The sequence below is a fragment of the Onychomys torridus genome, chromosome 7, assembly GCF_903995425.1.
Source record: "Onychomys torridus chromosome 7, mOncTor1.1, whole genome shotgun sequence".
NCBI classification, from domain to species: Eukaryota; Metazoa; Chordata; class Mammalia; order Rodentia; family Cricetidae; genus Onychomys; species Onychomys torridus.
The window spans coordinates 101,242,463-101,268,520 of NC_050449.1; the positions used below are offsets into that span (position 1 = coordinate 101,242,463).

Consider the following 26,058-nt stretch of genomic DNA (forward strand, 5'->3'; position numbering starts at 1 on the left):
CCTTGAACTCACAGAGATCCACCTGCCTCTGTCTCCTGGGTGCTGGGATTAAAGGTGAGCACCACTACTGCCTGGCTGAAACCCTTCCTTCTTAATTAACTCCAACTTTGCTATAAGAAAGAAAAGAGGGGGCTGGAGAGATGGTTCATGGATTAAGAGCACTGACGACTTACTCTTCTAAAGGACATGGGTTCAATTCCCAGCACCCACATGGCAGCTCATAACTGTTTGTAACTCCAGTTCCAGGGGACCCAACACCCATGGCAAAACACCAAAATACATAAAAGAAAAATAATTTGTTAAAACAAAAAAAGAAAGAAAGAAAGAAAGAAAGAAAGGAAGGAAGGAAGGAAGAAAAGACTGAGGCTGGAGAGATGGCTTAGCAGTTAAGAGCATTTGTGATCTTGAAGAGGACCTGGGTTCTGTTCCCAGCATCACATGGCCACTCACAACCATCTGAGATTCAGTCTCAGAAGCTCCATTGTTCTCTTCTGGTCTCCATAGGCTCTGCACACATGTGGTGCATACACAGACAAGAGACACACAAGCATAAAAATAAAAGAATAAAAATTTTAAAGGAAAAGAAAACGGGGAGAGGTTCATGAGGTCCCCCCATCCTTGGGGATCTATAGGCTGTTGATGGTTGCTGGGGAAGGAAAAGCACTTTCTTCTGAGGTAGGACTACTGGTAAGTGACCCATGCCCCTGTAATTAACCCTCGGCCACCCTGCTACACGTATCTGTAAGTAAACTTTCTGGGTTACAGAAAAGATGCAAAAAAAGATGGAGTGGAATGGAAGTATATAAAGGAAGTCAGAGGGATGGGTCATCAGGAGTAATAGAGGGTGAATAGAATTAATGAAAATGTCAGAATAAAACTCACTATTGTGTATAGTTAATGCAAGATAGTAAAAAAAAAACGTTTTAAAAAAGGACAGAAATGAAGATTAGAGCAGATATAAAACTCAAATTACTAAAATCAGAAACGAAAGAGGTGCTACTACAATTGTAAATAGTGCTGAGTTAAAGAAAATTGGGAAAATTGGGTCACTCTTAACAGTTATATGCCTTTGGATGAAATGGACATGTTCCAAAGATGCAAACTCCTGAAGCTGACTCAGGAAGAAATTGAAAATTCTAAATAGATCAGGGCATAGTGGTGCATACCTTTAATCCCAGCACTTTACAGTGAAAGACAAGAGATCTCTGTGAGTTTGAGGCCAGCATGGTCTATGGGGTGAGTTCCAGGACAGCCAGGCTATACAGAGAAACCCTGTCTATAAAAACCAATTTTAGCCGGGTGGTGTTGGCGCACGCCTGTAATCCCAGCACTCGGGAGGCAGAGCCAGGCAGATCTCTGTGAGTTCAAGGCCAGCCTGGGCTACCAAGTGAGATCCAGGAAAGGCGCAACGCTACACAGAGAAACCCTGACTCGGGGAAAAAAAAAAAAAAAAAAATTTAAAAAGCAAAACAAAAAATTGGGGGGGGGCAACAGTCATCTCAATTGATGCAGGAAAAGCACTTGACAAGATATAATAATAGCCTTTCATGATTGAAAAACCAACAAACAGCTCAATAGAGGCTGGACAGATGTTTTTGCAGAGGACCCTGATTTGGTCCCAGCACCCATATGATGGCTCACAACCATCTGTAACTGCAGACCCAGGGGATGCAATGCTCTCTTCTGACCTCCATGAGCACAGGCACAGATGTGGTGCACATACATACATGTAGACAGACACTGACACATAAAATTAAAAAACATCTTTAAAAAAAGCTTACTAGACTAAAAATACAAAGAAACATCTTCCACCTGACTCGGGGCACTTATGAAAACCCACAACTAACATCATAGCTTTCTCCATAAGATCAGGAACACGACAAGGAAGCTGAGGATATTTTACCATTCAGTTTAACACAGTGCTAGAGGGTCTTATCCAAAGCAAGAAAAACAAATTAAAATACAAATTGGATGAAACTAAAATTCCCTCTGTCTGCCAGCCACATGATTTTACATAGGAGAAACCTGGTGAGCTGGCATGATTTCACATGCTTGTAATTGCAGCACTAGAAGGGGTGAGGCAGGAAGATCATGACAGTGAGACCACCCCGAGGCTACAAAGTAAGATGCTGTCTCAAAAGATAAAATAAAAACTAGGAAAAGAGCTGGAGGAGATGGTGACACACACCTTTAATCCCAGCATTCAGGAGGCAGAGGTGGGCAATCTCTGAGTTCGAGGCCACTCTGGACTACAGAACACGGTCAGGACTACACAAAGAAATACTGTCAAAAAAAAAAAAATCAAGAGGAGTAGGAGGGAAGGTTCAGTGGTTAAGAGGACACACTGCTCTTGCAGAAGACCTGAGTTCAGTTCCCAGCTCATAGCCACTGTAACTCCAACTCCAGGGGGATCCAATTCCTCTGGACTCTGAGGGCATCAGTACATGCACAAACACAAGCATACACATAATTAAAAATAATAAAAATAAATCTTTAATTAAAAAATAAAGAAAAGAGAGAAAAAGAAAAATCCTATACACTCTACCAGAAAGTTAGAAGTAAAGCAAATTCAGGAAAATTGAGAATACAAAATCAGTTCCATTTCTGGGGAAACAGGCTGATGGATCTCTGAGTTTCAGGCCAGTTTGGTCCACAGAGCAAGTTCCAGGCCAGCCAGGGCCACAGTGAGACTGTCTCAAAACAAACAAACAAACTAACTAACTAACTAACAACAACAACAATGAAAAGAAACCCTCCTATCCAACACATTTATCAATGAATGAATGAGCAAAGATGACATGTGCATAAAGTGGAGTATCAGTGGGTAATCCGAGGGAATGAGGACTGATGTTTGCACCTCATAAGTGACCCTTGGGAAACTAAGTGAAAGAGCCAGACCCCCCAAAACACATATTTCCCGGCCCCATTTATGCAAATTTAGAATTGCCAATGTACAGACAGACAATAGAGGGCAGAGGGGAAATAGGAAGCTAGGTGATGAAATGCGTGAGACACACTGCACTCACAACACTTGAACTTCACAAAATGTTTATTATGTTCCAAAAAGATTTTTTAAAAAGTATAATCTCAAAGTTGGTTGTGGTGGGACAGGCCAGCACTCGGGAGGCAGAGGCAGGAGGATCTCTGTGAGTTCCAGGCCAGCCTGGAGCTCTGTCTCAACAAAAGGGATGAAGGCTTCCTTCACACCCTCTGTCCATCCATCCTTCATACCCTCTGTCTGTCCATCCGTCACACCCTCTGTCCATCCATCCTTCATACCCTCTGTCTGTCCATCCGTCACACCCTCTGTCCATCCATCCTTCATACCCTCTGTCTGTCCATCCGTCACACCCTCTGTCCATCCATCCTTCATACCCTCTGTCTGTCCATCCGTCACACCCTCTGTCCATCCATCCTTCACACCCTCTGTCCATCCATCCTTCACGCCCTCTGTCCGTCCATCCTTCATACCCTCTGTCCATCCATCCTTCACACCCTCTGTCCATCCATCCTTCACGTCCTTGTCCGTCCATCCTTCCTCTCCTCTGTCCGTCCATCCTCCATGCCCTCTGTCCTTCCATCCATCCTTCACACCCTCTGTCTGTCCATCCTTCATCTCCTCTGTCCGTCCATCCTCCATGCCCTCTGTCCGTCCATCCATCCTTCACGCCCTCTGTCCGTCCATCCTTCCTCTCCTCTGTCCATCCATCCTTCACACCCTCTGTCCATTCATCCTTCATCTCCTCTGTCTGTCCATCCTTCATCTCCTCTGTCCGTCCATCCTCCATGCCCTCTGTCCGTCCATCCATCCTTCATGCCCTCTGTCCGTCCATCCTTCCTCTCCTCTGTCCGTCCATCCTCCATGCCCTCTGTCCTTCCAGCCTCTGAGAATGCCTGTTCCTAGCAACAAGATGTCGACCTAGAAATGAAGACCAGGCTTCCCTGTACCCGCAAGTCTTCATCCTGGATCTCTAGCCTCCAGGACTATGGGAAATAAGATTCTGTTCTTTAGGCTATTGAGCCTTTGCTACAGCAGAAAGAACAAGGTAAACCGTGGATTAAAGCAGGGGTGGCACACCACGGTGAGCAAGTGCTTGTGGCAGCAAGTGGGGGCAGGAGCTGGAGCCTGGCTAGGGAGCCAAGGAGACTCTTCAGTGACCCCAGAGCAGAGCAAAGGGACCTGGAAGCAGGTTCCTGTCATGGCCCACTGTCACTACTCCATACTACTGGGGCGTGTTTTCTTACCGAATAAGCAAAAGTCAGGCTCAGGCGCATTTCTCTACACTTGGGAGCATAGGCTTTGGCAACCAGCCCAGCCCAGCTGGGCTCCTCCGTTTTAAAAAAAAAAGTTTATTAATTATTAATGTATATGAGAGTGATGTGTGCATGTGGGGGTGTGCATACTATGGTGTACACATGTGGAGGCCAGGGATTCCTTTACGGTGTGGCCTCATTTCTTTCACCTCTATGTGCCGGCTGGTGTGGCAAGCACCATTTTGCCTGCAGCTGGGCTTCTCTAACTCATCTGGACATCAGGCTCCCAAGATGCATGAGAATCAAAGGTGGGGAACAGCAGCACTGTGCAGAGTGGGAGTCGAGCATGAGGGCTCTGGACTTGAGCCCTGATACCTCAAAAGCAAACACTGAGAAAAGGGCTTCAAACGGAAGAAGCTTTTGGGTTTTTGTGGATGTTTTTCCCGGCTCTTGTATTTCTTTGGGTTTTGATGTTGTTGCTTTGAGACAGGGTCTCATGTAGCCCAGGTTGGCCTCCAGCTTCCTATTTAGTCAAGGGTAACTTCTGATCCTCCTGCCTCTGCCTCTCTAGTATTGGGATGGCAGGCCTGTGCCAGCACACGTGCATGCTTTACATGGTACTAGAGATCAATCCCCTGCAGAAGAGCCTGCAAAGAGTGCTTTTACACACTGGTCAGCACAGGGATCCTGCAGTTGATCTGAGAGTGAACAGGGAACTTTCCAATTAATGTGGGAATGTAGTGGACCGACTCCAGGTTAGCAATCACTCCAGAGAAGGCCTCTACTCCTAGTGACTCCCAGGAAAGCATCAGAAGCCAGAATACTCACTTGAAAACATGTCTTACCCATTCCCAGTTCCTATGGCCTTCACAGTAGCAGCGGCAGCAAGCTAGATCAACAGCCCAAAGTCAGGAGTGGATAGGGCTAATGTTGGAGCCCAGAGGGAAAGCCGGGAGGTGGGCACAAGGGGCAGACCATCTGCACAACCAGCCCCAGCAATCATAGCAAGATGTCCTGGCTAGAAATAGGCTATGTCTATATTTACAGAATGTGCTCCTTCATTCCCACACATGCTTCTGATCCATCTCCCACTGCAAAGGAGCCTCCTGCTTCTCCTAACGTGAGCCTTGGGGACTTTGTGTATGTGCTTCCACTTTACTAAAAGGCCCAGCCCCCTTGCAGGTCCACTTAGCCCCTCAGACTTGTAATGCACTCCAATGCCACATCAACGTCACTTCCTGGGGCACTGGATCTCATGATTTCTCATCCTATTCTTTAACTGGCATTTTCGTTTCTGAGTGATTAAAATCATTCTCTCCCACTGAGCCCTGAGCTCTTTGAGAACAGACTGCACTAGCTTTACTTACCACTATATCCCAAGTGTTGACCCAGTGGCTACGACGAAAAGGATGAGCAAGTTTCCGTGAGCCTGGGCCTCCTCCCAGCTGAGTGCTGAGAGTGGTGGCCAGGGAGGCCCTGGCCGAAGCCGCCTACCTGCCAGCCTTCCGCCATTCTTCTGCACATGCACCTGAGAAAGATGACCCTGGCAATGGGAAAGGGTCCAGCAAAAAAAGCAGCCCAGGGCTGGAAGTGGTGATGCACAAATCCCAGCCCTGGGGAGGCAGAGGCAAGGAGGATCTCTGTGAGTTCAAGACTAGCCTGACCTATACAGTGAGCCTCAAGCTAGGTATTGCGGCTCATGCCTCACGCTTCTAGACCCTTGAGTGTCAAACCAGAGGTGAGTGAACCAGCCACCGAACATCTGGAGAGCATTTCTCGGTTCTCCATCCCTTGCTGCAAACTACCGCTCGGTTCTGAAACACACTGCTCTTACCATCGTGTTGCTTGGGACATTTCCCACTAGAAAGATTCTTTAATCCATCAACCACACCCTACTCGCTACTCACACTGACCTTGGGCCCTGGGGAGCTCCAGACTAGGAAAAGGCTCTGTACCAAACAAAAGACTTCTTCAAGATCTTGTGTGGACATCAAACAAACCAATGATGTTCCTAGCCTCAAAAGGACCCCTGGTATGTTGGTAAACTTTTGTAATCCCAGTGTCCAAAAGCCTACAGCAAGAGGATCACTAGTTCAAAACCAGCCTGAGCTATATAATGGGACCCAGTCTCACGACCATGACAAAGTCCTCAGGTTGGGTAACTGTGCTGCACAGGAGACTCAAGTTTTCCCAAGAAAGGAGCTCCTGTGACGCTGCGCCGGGGGCACCCAGGTGGAGCCATCACTGGGCTTTGGAGGACCTAAGCTACAGAACTCAGGGAGCCATCAGCATGTGGCACTTTTATGTAGACGCTCTGGCAGGAGGACACAGTGGAGCACTGAGACCTGGGAACTCCGCAGGCAGAGCAAGCAGTGCTGGAGGAGAATGGGGGCGCTCAAGGAGGCGCACACACAAACTGAGGGGCTTTGCAGAAGGCAAGTGTGTCAGAGGGTCCCGAGCCCACCGGAGGCAAGTGTGTCAGAGGGTCCCGAGCCCACCGGAGGCAAGTGTGTCAGAGGGTCCCGAGCTCACCAGAGGCAAGTGTGTCAGAGGGTTCCGAGCCCACCGGAGGCAAGTGTGTCAGAGGGTTCCGAGCTCACCGGAGGTCTAGAGCAGCTAAGAACCAGAAGCATCCACCTAACCTGCCAGTAGATTATCCCTAGAGTCCCAGGAGGCAGCAGGGTCACAAAAGCATGTGTGTATGAGTGTGCATGTACGTGTGTGTGCATGCGTGCTCAGATGCTAAGGAAGGAACAGCCAATATCCAAGGCTCAGGCCTTCCAAGCTACAAAAGAAATCCTGCCCAGAGCCGGCAAGACACCAGCACTATGACATCTATGTAAGGGGCTCTGAAGAAGCTCTGCTCCCCCATTGTCTTAGTTATATATGTGTCTCTGGTCGAGTTCTCTGTGCTCACCCAATATGGGGGCTCTGATGAAGTTGATGGCTGTGTTTTCCTAGGGCCTGTGTAGACTCCGATACCCATCAGGGACTGATAAATGGTTGCTGAATAACAACAAAGAAATAAGAATAAAGGATTCCCTGGGACTGTTAGAGTAGGATGTGTGCAGCTAGGTGTCATGTGTGAAATGAGGTGCTGCTTGTATCGTGTGTTCACCCCACCTCTACCACATACCATCGGAATACCTGACCGGGTAATGGCTCATTTCATTCACATTGGGCTGTGGGCTTCATTCCTGAAGGCCATGCACTCCGTGACATTTGCCTGAGGAGCAGAGGCATACTCTGTTTCCATGGCAGGTGGAGAAAGAAAGGATGGCATGAATCCTATCTCCACTCCCAACCAGGCCCTGAGGCCTCTAGAGCCTGGCCCAGATTAAGTGGGCTGTTGTGAGTAGTCATACTGCAGCAAAGGCGATGCCCCCATATCTGTCCAGTTGGGCCTGGCTCTTTTCTTTTGCCCTGGGGTCTTATACTCCAAGGCCACCAAGAAGATCACTCCTGCCTTCCTAAGGACCCACACACAGGCAGGGGGAGTGTCAGTGATGCACTGGGCATTCTTATCCCTTCTAGACCAGGAAAGCTTCCTCACCCCAAACTTGCATGGGTTGTTCACTAAGCACAGGCCCTTCTTCCCCACCCCATCTCAGACTTGCAGTGGGGTGTCTGGATATGCCCACTATCACTCTGGAGTGAGTTTTCTCACCCTACTGTAAATCTGACCCTCTGTGAGCCAGAGACACACAGCATGTAAACAGGATCCCTCCGTTCCTACCTAAGCAGCACTGCTGTTTCCTAAGCAATGTTGGTGTTGGGCCTGGGACACAGGTGATCTGTAAAGCGCTGCTGTCCAGGACAGGAGAGACAAGAGGAGCCCGTAGCTCAGTGGCCTGCCAGTCAGTCTAGCCTAATCAGGAAGCCTAGTTCCCGGTGAGAGAACAGGTCCAAACAATGTGGACAGCACCTGAGAAACAACACTCAAGGTTGACTTTTGGCTTCCATCTACACATGCTCAACAAACACACTCGTGCACACACACACATTTGTGCACACATACACTTATCAACTCCCTTTCCTCTCTCTCTCTCTCTCTCTCTCTCTCTCTCTCTCTCTCTCTCTCTCTCTCTCAAAGCAATGCATTTCTTTACCTAGGTTTTGTGCTTTCCTGTGACACCAGCAGACTACAGGACAGGAAGCTGAGGATGCATGGCTGAGGCCTGCGTTCTCTAACAAACCCTGCAGGCAGGCTCGACCCTTGTCACTCTTGGGGTTGGTGCCCTTTCATTTCACAGGCCTGACAGTCCCTGAGGCTGTTTTCACACAGGATGTTCATCCAATGTCCTCTTCCTACTGGTCACCAAAACAGGTGAGTACCTGTGTCACCACGCAGGCCCAGATTGCCACTGAACTAGTCTTCCCATTGGAGGGGATGCCGTCACCCTGTGATCCTCACGAGACTCTCTGGTCTCTAAGAGCATTTTTGCTCTCCTTACTCAACACTCAGGAGTTATGGGGGTTTCGGTTTTACCATTAGGAATGGAAATTTAGCTCTGACATCTGGAGTCCTGAAGAGGCTTATGCCTGCTCCCCTTCAGTATCTCCACAGCTCAGGCAAGAAAAGAATACAGTACAATGGCCAGGTGATTGCAAAGTAGCAGTTCGAGCAGGGACTATGTGGTCTCCCGCACACAGTAAAGTAACTGGGGTGGGGTGAGCAGTGTGGCAGGCCTGGTCTGTTGGGAACACTGAGAGCAGGCCCCTGAGTCTGTCTGCTCCTTCTTCCCTCTTTCCCATTGGTTCAGCCGGCACCACAACTCCCCAAAGTGCCCTAAGAGGAAAGCCCTCAACCCTGCTCTGTGGGTGGTGTGTCTCAGCCGCCAGGCAATCAGCGACTAAGCCCCTAATCATTTACACAAGTGCTTTCAGCACAGGAGGAAGGAGAGCAAGAATGGATGCCTGGCCCTTGGGAAAATCATATTCCAGTTCTTTGGCTTCTGAGCCCTAAGAGCTACACAGCCCACTTCCGGGTTCAGAGGACGTCATATTCCGGGCATCTGTGCCCATGTTGCCCATAAACAGGGCACAGCTTCAGAGCCTCAGGTGCCTTCTTTCCAGCCCCCATATCTGCCAAGAAGAACCTATCTCACCTTCTCTCATGCAAGCTGGAGGCCGAAACCCTTAGTCAGGTTTCATGGAGTTTCATGAGGAAGGAAGGACTAAAGGGTCACAGGACACTCCTCATGAAATTCTGTCCTCTGTGGTCCTGGTGGCCTGGGCTTCAGCTCTGACCAGCTGCATATTCTGAGAGCCTTTGAGACACGTTAACTGTTTAGGCTGAGCCCTGTGTGAGCAGCTGTGTGTGAGCATGGGAAGGATGGTCCACATTGAGCCCATTAGGCATCACTCTGCATAAGGACTCCCAGAGGCCAGGGAACACACCCTTAATCAAGTTTAATTCAAACATGTTCTTGAATATCAAGTAAGGGGTATGACTATCTTGTTCATCTTTCGACTCTCAGTCCTGTACATGAAACCTGGCTTCAATTGATAGTCCTGTTATGCCAGGCCTCCTGATGAGTGCTTATAGTTCATTTGATAAGACTAATGTTTGTTCAGCTGAATGCACTCGACTCGCTCTCCTGGAACTCCAAGACCGCCTCTCGTTCCTGTCTTTAGCTCTTTGGAGAAGCAGGACGCATGACAGACAGCGAAATACTTGCAGGTAAAGAGCGGCTTCAATTTCAGAGCCCAGATCTGACTCCCCAGCTGCCTGTCCCCTCACTTGGATACCTCCAAAACACACCCTAGCTGGAGGCATGGCTTCCAGAGCACTTCCCAGGGTTTGATCTCCAGAACCAGGGGAAACACAACCTAAACTTAGGCCCTGTCTCTTCATCTTGCTCTCTGCCCACCTCTCTCCATGTACAACACCAGACGTTTAGGCCAAACTCGGATGCTCCTGACTGTTCTCTTTCTCAGGCTCTCCACAGCCAATTCTTGGCAAGAAGCCCTCTGCTCAAGCTCCAGAACACGTTCCCAGGATGACTACTTCGAGCACATTCACCCTTCCCAGCTCCGTGCTTCACCCCACACCCTGGTTCATGGACCATCTCTCCATATTAAGTAGCCAAGATACCTCCCCAGCTCCCTGCTTCAGCCTTTGTCCTTAGGCCTAGCAACCAAAGGAAAATCGACTTCTGCATTTACCATTCTGTTTCAAGCAATCCGCTTGAAGAAAAATCTCAGACGCGCTGATAAAAACACAAAATAACATGTGCGTCGTGTTCCTCACTGTGATGCTGCAGCCCAGTGTTCATGGATAAATCATGTTACATTCACATGGGGAACATGGTGCAGATGCAAACAGACAGTAAGAGTACCTCTGTACCCTGCTACAAGGCGATCGTCATGACACATTGTGTAAATCAAGAGCAGGAGCTCACGCCTTTAATCCCCAGACTTTAATCCCTGCACTCAAGGCAAAGGCAGGCAGATCTCTAGGACCACACAGTGTTGTAGGCCAGTCAGGACTCCATAAAGAGACTGTCTCAAGAAAGGGAAGTGGGTCCAGTGGTCACGGTGCACGCCTTTAATCCCAGCACTCTGGGGGCAGAGGCAGGCAGATCTCTGAGTCTGAGGCCAGCCTGGTCTACAGAGCGAGTTCTAGGACAGCCAAGACTACACAGACAAACCCTGTTTGAAAAAAATGGAAGAAAAAAAAGAAAGGAAAGTGGGACACTATGGAGGTGCTGATAAAATGTTTTTACCACAGAAGGAAGGGAAGAAGGAGCAGAAATAAGCCACGCCCAGTGTGCCTTCCTGAATCCCTGTATTACAGAGTCTGTAACCAAAACAATGCCTGTTTCCCATCACCAAGTTGTGAGGCAATTGGTGACAGAGCCACAGGTAACTACAACACCACACTGGGCTTAACCACGATTGTGTTGCCTAACAAAAAGTTACCAGCACATGAATGCAGTCACTGCTCTATGGCTGTGAAGAGACCCCATGACCAACCAGCTCTCATACAATAGAGCTTGCTCAGGGTTCCTGAGGCTTAGGCCATTACCATCATGGCAGGGGGTATGGCAGGACACAGGACCCTGGAGAGCTCCATTCCGACCCACCTCCAGTGACACACTTCATCCAACAAGGCCACACCTTCTAGTCCTAATCCTTTCCAATAGTTCCACTCCCTGTGACCAAGCATTCCAATACATGAGCCCACGGGGGTCATTCTTATTCAAACCACAGTGAGTCAAAGGCTTAAAATGTGCTTCTGCATCTAGAACCACACTCAGTGTGTCCATGTCTTTACTGCAAGAACTGTCAGCTAGCCTGCTGTCCAGGAAAGATGAGGCACACACCAGGCAGAGCTAGACCCAACTGTAGCTTGGAGTCCACCCTGGGTCAGTGAATTCTATCCAGCTTGCAGATGTATGAGTGAGAATTTTTTAAAGAACTGATGTTTGAAGCTACTTAAGTTTGGCTGATTTATTGTGCAATAATATGGTGAAAACAGATAACTGATCAAAAAAATAATTCTCACAAATTAAAAACCTACTGGAATAAAGGAGCTTAATTTTATATCTTATTAATTGCATAACCACACAGGGAAGAATAATTTCTAATAACTCTAAGACATGAACCTATATATCTCTGGAAAGATATAATCTAAAGACAAAATATACCACAGGGAATCTTAAATTACATTCACTAGTATTATTGCTAGTAAAAAAAAATAGCTATGTTATTACTTTAAAATAAATACACTTGCATATTCATACATATTCTACACTCTACCTATAACCTTACATACATATATGTTAGAATGAAGTCAATACATAATAATGACAATGTCTCAAGACCCTCAAGAAGTAAGGAGCTGCCGGGCAGTAGTGGCGCACACCTTTAATCCCAGCACTTGGGAGGCAGAGGCAGGCAGATCTTTGTGAGTTCAAGGCCAGCCTGGTCTACAGAGCGAGATCCAGGAGAGGCACAAAAGCTACACAGAGAAACCCTGTCTTGAAAAAAAAAAAAAAAAAAAAAAAAAAGAAGAAGAAGAAGAAGAAGAAGAAGAAGAAGAAGAAGAAGAAGAAGAAGAAGAAGAAGAAGAAGTAAGGAGCTTTAGTTGAAGGAAGAGATGAGCTGGACATGCAAACACACACCTGTAAGTCCAGGGTTTGCTTGGTTGAGGGAGGGAGGAGGAGCAGGAGCAGCTTCTGAGGACCAGGCTCCAGTCCTCACGCTTGGCAGCAAACCCTTTTCCAGCTGAACCACCTTCACAGTCCCTCACTGTACTACATTTTCTCCTTCTATGTAGATTCAGAATTTTTGTCTGCAGAGCACCTGCTGCTCCTGGGAACATGGGCCCTACAGAGCCAAAGGCTAGTGTAGCGAAGGAAAGGCTGTCAGGAGAAGAACAGGCCTACACAGAGATTCCCCTGCAGTGCACAGGGGCTGTGGCCAGGGTAAAAGGAGTACTGGCCTCTCTAATCTGACTTTGACTCTCCCTCTCTCCTCAGCTGGTAACTCTCCAAACGTTAGCTAGCGAGGCCTTGGTTGTGAAACTCTAACACTGGCCATTCAAGGTCAGACGTAGGGCTGGGAAAGTAGGTTCACAGAAAAGGTGATGACCTCAGAGCATGACTTCTGAAACAAGCATACTCCTTAGTTCTTACCGTCCCTCCCTCTCCAGGGAAAGAGAGTCCGGGCCCCCAAATCTCACTAGGTTAAAGGAATCTCCAGCTATACATAGGGAAGACAAGGCAGGACCCACGCAGGCTGCCACAGATGCACACCTGGGTTGCATATATCCAAGATGGAGGACACTCAGCTGCATGCAGAGATGGCCATGAGGTTGGACAGGCATGGGGTAGCTGCCACAAGAGACCTCAGGAAGACAGAGGAAGATGGTTTTTGCTGCATGAGTGAAGGCTCTCATCCATCAGACTGTGTCACTCATAATCCATGTGACTTGCTGGGCACTAGACCCTGTTCTCTGACTACTAAGAGCCTTGGGCAGGGCAGCCTAGGTAGGTAACTGTCCGAGAGTCCCACTACAGTCAAAGAAGCTGGAGATGTCAAGACCAGAGAAGACCTGATTGAGGAGTGTGAGAATATGGCAGATGGGAGGCTCATAGTGGACACCTGCAAAACCTCTGAGTAGAGAACCAGCCGACAAGAAGCACAAGGAAATCGAGTTCAAATAACTAGAAACAAGAGTTTCCCAATAGTGGAATCTACCGAGAAAGACCAAAGGCTGCTGAACACTTCAACTTTCATATCAAAGCAGAGCTCTGCCCAGGGGGATGACAGCAGCCATTAGGGGCTGGGTTAGATGTTCAAAGTAAAATGGAGACCGCGCAAACACATTATCTGCCTGAAGCCAAACCACACTCCTAAAGGGATCACCCTCACATACTGGACCTTGACACTGAGGAGGTGTGGCCTGAGCTGACAGAGCCCTGGGGCAGATCCTCCCTCTAAAATGAGTGTTCACCCAGCTGTCCAACTGCCTGGGTGGAATAGGCAAGACCAGCCTCTTTTGGGCTAACCTTTTCCTTCTGCCACCCCACCCACCCACACACACACAGTTTTGCCCAACTCCAGCTCACCATGGCAATGTAAAAATTGCCGTGAGCCTGCAGTGGATGGAACAATATTCAGGAGATGAGGGGACACACAGCAGGGTACAACAGGCCTGCAACAGGCTCTGCTCCCCTAGGTTTCCACTGCAGCTTTGTAGCCTGCTGGCTAAGCCAGTACATGGAGGTCAGTGACTTTTCAAGCATCCACCTGGACGAGAGATGGCAGCAAGCCTTCATGGGCTCCAAGCTTGACTTACCTTGTCCATTCTAGGAAATCTCTGGAACAGAGTAAATAAGCCATCCTCCATTTACAGCTGGGTCCAACTCCCTTGAAGGACACACATTGAGCTTTTTATTTGTAATCCTGTTTTGTTTAAGAAAGGGTCTCATTCTGTATCTCAGGCTGATATATATGTAACACATGCTGGCCTGGAACCCGGGATGAGCCTCCTACCTCAACCTCCTGAATACTGGGATCACAGGTATGAGCCACCACAGCCAGCTTATGACCTTGACTTCTATTCTCAGTGGATAGCATCATCCTTCCTTTTTATTCACCTCATAGAAATCAAATGTCAAAGGCGAATGGGGTTTTAGAGATCATCTAGTTAAACCCTTCATTTTAGAGATAATAAAACTGAAAACTTAGGGTCCTGGCTGTGGGTCAGTGGTGGGGTGCTTACCTAGCATGATCCCCAGAAGCTCAAAAATAAAACAAGACTACCCTAAAGATCTACTCGGTGTGTAGACACAGCATGAGTCTAGGGCAACATCAAATGATCAAAACCTGGATTTCTGATCTTCATTCAGGATGCCCACAATTCCTCATCCTACACTGTCCTTTATCCAAATGTCCTACTTCCTGATCCTTTTGCCTCCGCACAGCCCTCCCCACCCTCTTGCTAAATTTTCCATCTTGTCTGAGCAGGAGGCAGGGAGACGACAGGGCTCTCCAGCTGTGCTCAGTGCAAGGCATTTTGGTTTGCTAACGTCTGCTAGCTAGCTGTTCTGAATCGCTCATCTTAGGCCTTTGGAGCTCCCAACAGAATAAGCTAATGTTTTGAATGTGTTTTGTAAGCTGTAAAACACTATACAAATATATGTTCTGCTATTTTAGGCTCTGGAATAATACAATCCCTTCAAACTGTGCTCTTGATTATCCTACCTCTGTGAGACAAAAAGCAGAGACAAGGGGACAAGGAGAAGAAGAGGAAAGGACCTGGACACATGCTTCTGTCTCCCCAGACCAAGCCCAGGGAGGACAGAGCCCATTCATTCTATGCTCCTTCCTTTACTCTCATGGCTCACCCAAAGATAGGCTCAACAGATGGTTCCTTTGAAAACCCTTTTACACCAGGCATGGTGCATATGATCTACCACTCATCAGGCTGAGGCAGGAATATTTAAAAACTAGTCTGGCCGGGCGGTGGTGGTGCACGCCTTTAATCCCAGCACTCCGGAGGCAGAGGCAGGCGGATCTCTGTGAGTTCGAGGCCATCCTGGTCTACAGAGCGAGATCCAGGACAGCCACCAAAACTACACGGAGAAACCCTGTCTCAAAAAAAAAAAAAAAAAAGAAGAAGAAATTCAAGAGATCTACTGTACATCATCATAACTATAGTTAATAACAATATTATATTCTTGAAAAATCACTGAGTAGAATCCAACTATTTTTCACCACAGGAAAATAAATATGTGAGGAAATAAATACATTAATTAATTTTACATATTTTAAAGCATCACATGGTATATAGTGAATACTGCTAGTTTAAAATCTTGGTGTAATGGCACTAAGGAGGAGGAACAAGAGGATCACAAGTTCAAGGTCAAGCTTGGGCTACCTGAGACCTCTCTTTCTACCCACCCCTCAAAAAATTTAAGCTCAGTAAGTAAAGTGCTTGCCACACAAGCATGAAGAGCTCTGTTTGAACCCCAAGAACCAACATAAAAAGCCGACGTGATGGCAGGTGTCTATAATTGCAGTGGTCCTACTGTGAGATGAGAGCTAGCCTGCCATAGACGGCCATGAACAAGAGGCCTTGCCTGGGGCAGGAGAGATGGCTCAGTAGTTAAAACCACTTCTTGCTTTTCCAGAGGATCAGAATTTGATTTTCAGCACCCATGTTATGTAGCTCACAACTGTCTGTAACTGCAGTTCCAGGGTACCTGCTGCCTCTTGCCTCCACAGGCACTGACATTCACAAACCCTCATACAGACACACACATACAATTAAAAATAAAATATTTTAAAAGGGTATAAAGAGATACGTATAGTGGTTCACACCTTTGATCCCAGCACTCACGAGGCAGAGGCAGGCAGATCTCTGAGTTCAAGGCCAGCCTAGTCTACATAGAAAATTCCAGGGCACCCAGGTCTTTCTAGAGACCCTGTCTAGAAAAGATAAAATAAAAGGGTGTGGAGGACTAGAGTGATTGTTCAGTGGTTAAGAGCACTGGCTGCTCTTCCAGAGGACCAGGGTTCAATTCCCAGCACCCACATGATAGCTAACAATCATCTGTAACTCCAGTTCCAGGGGACCTGATATCTTCTTCTGGCCTTGGTGGGTACCAGACATGCACATATTGCACAAATTTACATGCAGGCAAACACTCACACACATAAAATAAAATAATAAAAAAAAAAATTAAAGAGAAAGAGAGACCGTGCCTCAAAGTTGTAGGTAAGGACTAACACCTGAGGCTTTCCTCTAATACATGCCTTCCTCTCAGATTCTTCACCCTGGACTCTGATCCTAAAAAGGACCTAAAAGGTTCCCAATATGCCTCCAAGTAATTTTCTTGTTAGAAAGAAGTGGGGGAGAGCAGATAAAGAATCTCCTCTAGATGAAAGCTCTTTTTAGAACCTTGGGTGCCCATAAGAGCAAAGACCGGGAAGGAAATATCATAACGTAACACTCCTGATGAGGCCCAGCGTACAGCTCAACTGAACGAAGGCACAGCTGATCAGAGCCTAAGGCAAGGAGAATGCCTCGGGCCAGCGATGGGGGGAACAGGGGTAGCTCTTGCCTAGCCTAGCATGAACAAAGCCCTGGGTTTAATTCCCAGAACCACAAAACAAACAATAACTTAAAAAAAACAAAAACAAAACCCCGGAGACTGGCCATGACCAGCAGACACTTGCTGCTACTGCTGCTGCTGCTGCTGCTGCTGCCTTTATGCTGACTGCAGCAGAATCTGCATTCCCAGACTGGTTCAGAGGTTAAGAACACTGGCTGCTCAACCAGAGGTCCTGAGTTCAATTCCCAGCAGACACTCATCCACTAGAGGTCCCATCTGTAAGGAGGGAACCACAGAGGACAGAAAGCCAGAATTCCAGCTGCCCTACCACAGAGCGTCACAGTCCAGGGGGTTCCACCTCGCTGCACTTATAAACGGGGATGGTGGACAGTCCTGTAGGAAAGGAGCTTGGGCAAGCCTATGAATGCAGTGCTCACACCAGCATGACGTGCTCCCAGCCTGAGGAGGACTGAGGCAGGAGTCTCCACAGCCAGACTGTTCACCAAGCCTCACTCATATCCAAGTGGCACTCAGGCGTGCCCCAAGCACACAGGCCTCAGCCACCATGTCAGTGTTTAAAAACAGTTCCCAGACAGGAAGGACAGGAAGGACCAGGACAGTTGGGACCTGCAGGTTCTTTACGGCCTGGCAGGTCGAGAGAGAAATAAAACACGAAGCAGACTGTCTATGCTGTAGCAGCCATCCAGTGACCATACTTAGAACTAATACAACAGCTTTATCAGCCCCAGCTTAACAGCACAGGCCCATAGGCTCCGGACAGACTCCCCTTGAGTAGCTCACATATACAAGGTCTGGCCCTCTCCATCCCCACTCCTAATATGGGAAAAGGTTCCCACTTGGAAATGCAAGAACAATGAGATTAGGAGGATTTTTTTGAAAGCCCCCAAATCTGTCGCCTAGCAGCTTCCTACTTGAAATTTACAGAGGCTCACATGAGCTAGGTTCAAAGGGCATGACTCTGAAAGCTTTGGTTTCCTAAACACAGAAGGAGAACTTCAGAGAAAGAAGAGAAAGTGACCCGCCACATTGTTCTTTGGCTCCCAAATTAGTCCAAAGCCAGGCTCTATTTTGAGCAACTTCCTCCTCTCTCCACATCTGAATCCTTCAACAAATCTCTTCTTCTAAGGTAGAATTTCAGCCGAGCATGGTAGCAGATGCCTGTCATCTCAGCACTTAGGAGGCTGAGAGAGGAGGATTGAGAATTTGAGGCCACCCTGGGCTACACAAAATGAGTTCAAGATCAACTTGAACCACATAGCAAGCCTTGCTCTCAAAAATAACAACAAAATGAATAAAATGTGGGCTTGTGACATATAATTGAGTGGCACAGTGTGTGTATGAATGCATGAATCCCCTGGGTTTGAACCGAACTGCAGCACTACAAATAACTAATAATAATGGTGATGAAATGTGAATCTGGGGTTGGGGATTTAGCTCAGTAGTGGAGCCCTGGGTTCGATCCTCAGATCCGATAGATAGATAGATAGATAGATAGATAGATAGATAGATAGATAGATGATAGATAGATAGATAATAAGTTAAAAAATGAAAAAAAAAAGAAATGTGAATCTGAATAGATTCTAAATATAATATCCAATTTTCAGGAAAACACTGGCCAAAATACATCTTAAATGACACCACAAGAATGCAATTAACATAGTCCAGAATATGGGGAATCAGAGACTAAGTGACTCAGGTCTGCCATACATCAATTACGAAACAAACAAATTAAGAGACAGTGTATTAAGGAGACTAGATTTTATATACATCACAATTTGAACAAACCAACTGTCAAAATCTGTAAGACAATCAAAAATGGAACCACATCCAAATAATCCCTGAGATTAAGAACAAATTATTGGAGGCCAGCTTGGTCTACAGATCCAGTTCCAGGACAACCAAGTCTACACAGAGAAACCCTATCTTGAAGAATAAAAACAAAAACAAAAGAAGAGCAGGTCATTCCAAGTGGTGGCACATGCATTTAATCCCAGCATTTGGAAGGCAGAGGCAGGCGGATCTCTGTGAGTTAGAGGCCAGCCTGGGCTACAGAGTGAGATCCAGGACAGCCAGGGCTACACAGAGAAACCCTGTCTCAAAACCAAAAACAAACAAACAAAATAACAAGTTGTCAGGGCACTGGAGAGACAGTTCAGCAGTTAATATTATGTACTGTTCTCACAGAGGACCCAGGTTCAGTTCTCAGCACCCTTACTGGGTGCTCGAACTGCCTATACCACACTCAAGGGATAGCCAATGGTTTTTGGCCTCTTAGGTCACTTGCTCTCAGGTGCATACCCACACAAAGACACTCACAAATACACATAATTAAAAATAAATCTTTTTTTAAAGAATAGGTATCGGGCTGCACATTTAGCTCAGAGACAGTGTGCCTGTTTAGCATTCATGAGACCCTGGGTTTGATTCCTAGCAAACCTTCCCTGGAAAGAAGGAAACACATACTTAGATATGATGAGTGCACTATGATTACATTTGTACAAAGCTCTTGTTTCCTGGAAGGGTACACTGGAATACTGATGATGGAATGTTGGAATGTCTGGAATTTGTTTCAGGAGGAAGGGAGAAGGGTAAATGAACCTTGATTGGTTATGAGTTGATAATGGCTGTAGCTGAGTACCTGGAACACAGAACTTTATTAGACTAGTCCCTCTATTATTATGTATGCTTGAAATTTTCCATAGTAATCTTGTTTTGTTTGTTGTTTAAATGACCTCTCTTCTCATTTCTCCACTAGAAAAAGAAAAATTTTAAAACCACAGCCAGACATGTCCACTCATACCTGTAGTACCAGTACGTGTAAAGCAGAGGCAGCCAGAGGCCACCCTGGGTCATGTAGTGAATTCCAGGCCAGCTCAGGCTACAGAGTAAGACTGTCTCCAAATCACCAAGTAGAAAGCCCTATGGTGACTTACCCATCCCAGTTCTGGGAACAATATTATCAAAGCTGCCTCTTTTCCCTGGCAAGAAATGCAAAAATGATTGCCCCCTTGAGGTAAAATTGGCAATGTCATTATTCTAAAGGAAGGTCACTTTAATACATACATGCACTCCCAAAAAACTCAGCCACTGGGGCCAGACAGGCCTCTAAATGACAAATAACCATTATTTCCAAACCTGGCAATTGTGTCCTCTCTTTCTATCTTTAGCCACTATTTCACCATAGACTGTGCTAGTCCACGACAATTAGCTAACACAATAAACCTGGATAATTCCGACACTATGCCTGACGAATCCATTTTGAGGAAAGAAACTCCACGTGGTTCCCAGAGTACTTGTGCCTATCCAGCCAACAACCAGGTTCTCTGTGCACAGCTGTCTTTGGCTCAAGATTCCTCCGTGGCATACGAGCTAAATTATAGATTTTGTCTGGCATTTAGAGAGAGGGATGTCTCACCTGGATTTACCCTATCTCTCTCCAGTCCTGCGTTCAGTCTCATTCTCTGCTCACTGTCTCTGCCAGTGCAGACCACATTCCTCTTCCCTTCCTCTCCCCCCTTCTCTCTCTTTCTGAATTCCAATCATTTTCCCATAATGCTTTGGGTGTCTCCCTCTCCTGAAACCTACCTGTGCCCTTCATCCTCTACTTGACTGCCCTGCTACATGAATTACCTGTGCAGCACCTTCCAGACTCCAGGATGCCCACAGTTTCTCCTACAGATTATCCATGGTTTGCCTCTTCAAAAAGACCTGACCAACCAGACTAAGTGCTACAGGGTAGGGGAGTACCAAATTTTTTCTTTTTAAAAAGATTTATTTATTTATTATATACTCAGAAGAGGGTGCCAGATCTCATTACAGATGCTTGTGAGCCACCATGTGGGTGCTGGGAATTGAACTCAGGACCTCTGGAGGAACAGTTGGTGTTTTTAACCTCTGAGCCATGTCTCCAGCCCCCATATTTTTTCTTGTAGCCTAATCCAGTGCTTGCTCTTGATGGCTAAGATATCTCCCCTAATTTATTGAAAATCAGTTTGTACATGACAAAACATTTACAAGTTCTCACAGCTGATGTGGACGAGACAGGATACCACTAATCTTTGTGGACACTTTATGCAATTTTAAAGTGTGAATATGTGTCTGAGTCTCTGTACACAGTCGGAGGGAGGGATGTACCCATCTGTGTCCACATAGGGAGATGCCAAAAGAGGGTGCTGGGTGTCTCTTTCACTGCTCTCCACTTATCTCTTTTGACCTGGGGCTCTTATTTTCTCAGATAGGCTGCAAGTCAGCAGGTCTTAGAGATTCCTCCTGTCTCTACCCACACCCCTCAGCCCTGGGGCTGCAGGTTTGTGTGAGATGTCCAGCTTGTTGTGAGTGTGCTGGGATCCAAACTCAGGTCCTCATGACAGTGCATCAAACTCTCTTAACCATGGAGCCCTCTATCCATCCCCTCTTGGTGTAATGTTTTTAAGTTTTATTTTTATGTGTATGAGTGTTTTGCTTGTATGTATGTCTGTACACCATGTGTGCCTGGTGTCTATGGAGGCCAGGATAGAGTATTAGATCCCCTGGAACTGGAGTTATGCATAACTGTAAACTAACATGTGGGTGTTGGGTTGAACTCAGGTCCTCTAGAAGAGCAGTCAGTGCTCTTAACTGTTTTTTGTTTGTTTTTGGTTTTTGTTTTTTGGGTTTTTTTGGTTTTTCGAGACAGGGTTTCTCTGTGTAGCTTTTTGCCTTTCCTGGATCTCGCTCTGTAGACTAGGCTGGCCTCGAACTCACAGAGATCCTCCTGGCTCTGCCTCCCAAGTACTGGGATTAAAGGCATGCGCCACCACCGCCCTGAATCATCTCTTCAGCACCCAATTAACAGTTTTTTGGTACTGGGGCTTGAACCCAGGGCCTCATAGGTGCCGGGTAAGCCCTCTGCCACTGTACTACCTCCTAGCTCCTTTGAGCAATTTTTTCAAAAGGAACTTTGTCAGGTACTTACAAGGTCTGGTCTTAATCTGGTGGTATGCCATGGATATGTGTACAGGTAAAATTCAGTCATCTTATGCTCTTGCTGTACTTTGATACATCTCTATAAACGAGTGAGTGAGTGGGTGAATAAATGAATGAATGATGCCCCTTCCTCTAATAGGATGTAGCCCTTACCAGGTCACCTGGTTTGGAAGCAGAGTCTGAGACAGAGATCAGCTTTCTCCTACTCTGTCACTCCTTGGGAAAAGCAGAGCTGATATAACCCTATATAATAAACTGAGACCAGAAACAGAAAATCCAACCTTGTGGAGCTCTCCAGTGCTCAAAGCTCTACCATCAGCCCACAGGCTGAGACAACGCTATGGGTGTGGCAGCACTGAAGTTTCCTGAATTCAAGACAGGCTCTTCAGCCTTGAATGCTGAAGCCACCCCCTCACCGAGCCGGAGTCAGCTCAGTGTGAGACTAAAAAAACAAATTCAGCTGGAGGTGACAGGAGGTGACATGGAGATAGGAAAGAACCAGGATTCAACTCCCTAGGGATCTCAGCTCCCCCAGGGGTTAGAAATTTAATCACACCTTCTTTTGACCCTCTCCCCAATACTACGGGGTTTCTGGCTGCTACAAAATTCAAGACCTTGTTGGAATGCTCTTTGCTGAATGCCTATAGGCACATGCCACCGGGCTTTTTCTCCATCGATGGCCCAATCTGTTCATCAGCATCTCAGAACAGAACGTGCTAAATTTGGTATCAGGTACCTGAGATGCACCGGTGAGAGGTCAGCCATGCCGACCCCGAAGGAGAGACAGACCATGCCCTTAGCTGAGATGCTGTGATAAACTCACCAGCAGCTGAAAGAGGGACTCCTGCTCCTGCCCTCTAAGGGTCCTCAGTCTTGAGTGTTGGTGACAAGCCACCAGCTCACCCTCTGAGCCTGAAAGCTGAAGGACCTCAAGAACACAGGCATGTGTGAGCCCTGGGCACAGCTGGCAAGACATGCTGCACCTCCTAAACCCAGCAAGAACCCACTGTTTCTACACACATGGCAGTGGATGGGTCTGCCCTGTAGCAGGATTTATAGGTAGAATAGAAATGGAACACTGAGGAGTATAGGCAGTGTACAGCAGCCTCTTTCCTGTCTCTCTAAGCTGCCAGGTCTTTCCAAAATTCCATATGCTTGTCTCTGCAACATCTGATAAACAGCTAGCCCAGCAGCCAGTTTGGCTAAACTGGAAGAAAAATGATAAATTCCCCATATAGAGCTCCCAGCAACAAGGTGTTTTTCCATTCCGCTGTAGCTTTTCCTTGGAGGGAGAAGACTGAAGCATGGTGAGCTTCTGTCTCGAGCTAAAACCCACACAGCAACTCACCACGCAGCAAGATGGACAGTGTTTGCATTCTAAGAGCCCTTGTGCTGTTCAACTGCATTATTGTAATAGCAAAGCTAATACGGGCGAATTCCACCTCTAAGAGGTGTGTTCACAGGCTGGCTTGTTTGAGGCAGGTTTCAGGCTACTAACAGCTTCATCACTGTGAGGCGTCTGAGAAATGACTTCTGAGGAAATACACACAGGGGAAACATACTTGGGCATCTGAAAAAGCAAAAATGATTCTTCCTTGGAGTTTTTGTGTTCTGGGAAAGGCAAAGCAACATATATTGGCAGCTTCATATGGAGACAGACGCACTGCCCCCAAGGAGTGTGCGACTCCCCAGGCCCAAGTGATGTAAAAATAAAGCCTTCCATTTTCCCTGCCATCTCTTGGTGGTCTTTAGTCTGCTGACAGATTAGCATTCGCAGCCTCTGCAATCAGTGCAGCTTGTTTTTGCAGAATCCGGATTGGCAAACATCTAAAACAAGCTGGGCTTGAAATATCTGACCGGATCTACTCCGTTTAAACCACTGGTTGGAGGTGTTGATCTAAAGCATTAAGCCGTCAGTTCGGATCTGGTGCCAGGTAATTCAGCAGCGTTTTTGCCTCTCCTCAAAGTGTTCATTCACTAAGCCTTGATGAAAGCACATGACTGTGAGTATTATTGGGCCTGATAGTATCCAGTGGACAATTTTCCTTTCCTCAAAGACAGTGACAGCCACGAAATGCTTAAGGAAAGCAAAAGACCAAGTTCATGGTTCAACTATTCCCGTCTCTCCCTGTTCCTAGCAGTGACACCTATCTTCCCTGACAGCCACTCCCATTGTGCTCTTTCCTAGACCCAGCACAATGGACATATGCACACTGGCAGACAGGGAGGATGTCTTCCATACCATTGCTTCCCAGTGCAGAGGGACCAGGCTAAGGTTACATAAGCCCCTCCTGAGCTGTTGGGCCCCTGCGCTAGGGGGAAGAAAATTGGGGGATTGTGACGAAGTCACAGTCTGCAGGCCCTGACTAACCCTGTACTCACCATCCTGTCCTGTCAAGGCGGGGTGGCTGGAAACCTAGGGTTGCCCGCCCCCCCACGACCACCCAGCTCACGCCAACATGGCAGGACTCGGAGTGCAGGCAGACCAGAAAGAACTAGCTGTCCACTAGATCGTGGGATTCCAGGCCCCGGCCCCAGACTCGGACCGCAGCTCCCTGCCCCCCAGGCACCCAGACCCGCGCTCTTACCTGCCGGGGCCGGGGCCGGGGCCGGGAACCAGGCCGAGACCGGGGGCTGGGGGTCCTGCGGCTCGCGCAGCTCCAGCTGCAGGGAGCTGTCCGCCACCAGCTAGTGCTGAAGGCGGCTTCCCTGCTCCGGGGCCCGGACCCGGACCCGGACCCGGGCCTCCGGGCGGCAGCGGCCCTTCACCCGCGCCGCCCTCCAGGCTGGCCTCATTGCCCATGGTGGGCAGGCGGGCGGGCGGGGTCGGGGTCGCACTGCGCCCGAGCCAGCGGCTCCCGGGCGGCGCTCACACTCTCCGCTCCACCGCTGCTGCCGCCATCTCCCAGCTCGGCTCGCTCCGCCGCCTGCTGCTGCGCATGCGCGTGGCGCGCGCGCCCCTGCCTTGCACACGCCCCCCCCTCCCCGCGCGCGTTCACGACAGCCCGCGAAGACTCGTGTCCACGCACCAGCCTCGGGGGCGCCGGGAAAAGGCCTCCGGAACCCGCGCATGCGCCCTCCGCGGTTAACGCGGCCGGGCTGTGCCGAATGGACCCCTTTCCAGACCTTAGAAACGACCTGAGAGCCTGGACTGGTAACCTACGCATGTAATGCCAGTCCTTAGGAGGTAGAGGCAGGAAAATCAAGGTCATCCTCAGCTACACAGTGAGACTGAGACCAACCTACACCAAACCCTTTTTAAAGAGAGTGGCCGGCAAGAGGGCTCAAGTCGGCAAAGGTGCTTTCTGCCAAGTCTGACTCTGCAAGTTAGGGGCCCACGTGTTGAAAGGAGACTTCCAAACGCTGTCCTCTGATCTCCACACTTACCCCTACCCCCAGCCATACACAGATACAAATAAAAATGACTTTTAAAAGAGGGTCTAGAGAGATGATCTGGAGCCTATATTGCTCCTGCAGAGAATTGTAGGGTTCCCAGCACCCATGTCAGTGGGCTCACAACAGTCTTAATTTTAGAGGGGTCCTATGCCTCTAGCCTCAACAAACAAGCATCGTGCACAGACCCACACACATATGCATTATTTAAATAGTAGCCATGCATAGTGGCACACACCTTTAATCAGTACCCAGGAGGCAGAAGCAGGCAGATCTCTGTGAGCTCAATGCCAGTTTGGTCTACATAGAAAATTCCAAGACAGCCAAGGCTACATAGAGAGATCTTGTCTCAAAAAAATAAGTGTAGGGCATGTAAAGTATTGGAGGATGGAGCAAGGAGGAGAAATGATGTCATATTTTAATAAAATAAATTTTAAATGTTCAAAATAAATAAATGTTTTTTAGCTAGGCAGTGGTGGCTCACACCTTTAATCCCAGCACTTGGAAGGCAGAGGCAGGAAGATCTCTATGAGCTCAAGGCCAGCCTGGTCTACAGAGAGTTCCAGAACAGCCAGGGATACACAGTGAAACCCTGTCTCAAAACCAAAAACAAACAAAGAGTTCTAACCTGCCCTGGAATAATCCAGGTGAACATCTGTGGATAGACAATGCTGTCTGCTCAGGAGAAGAAGCATAGTAAGGACCTCCACAATGCAGGCCCTTCAAGGATCCAAGCTGTTTTTTCCCCAACTCTGTGAGGGATCAGTTAAGGGAAGGAATCCAGAGCCCTCCACTTCCTGGTGTTTTCTGCCCTGTCTGCTGTTCTGGCTAACCTCCGAGCCTGTCTGGCACCGAG

At 47.8% G+C, this 26,058-nt stretch overlaps 1 protein-coding gene across 1 annotated transcript in view; it reads right to left on the reverse strand.

Annotated features, from left to right (window-relative positions):
- Positions 1-24,757, reverse strand: part of Bsn (bassoon presynaptic cytomatrix protein) — an 81,072-nt gene extending 56,315 nt beyond the window's left edge. The window contains exon 1 of the mRNA XM_036191755.1: positions 24,398-24,757. Coding sequence (XP_036047648.1) covers positions 24,398-24,612 — 215 coding nt within the window. The 5' untranslated portion in view covers positions 24,613-24,757. The remainder of the gene's footprint in view (positions 1-24,397) is intronic.
- Positions 24,758-26,058: the final 1,301 nt, after the last annotated feature.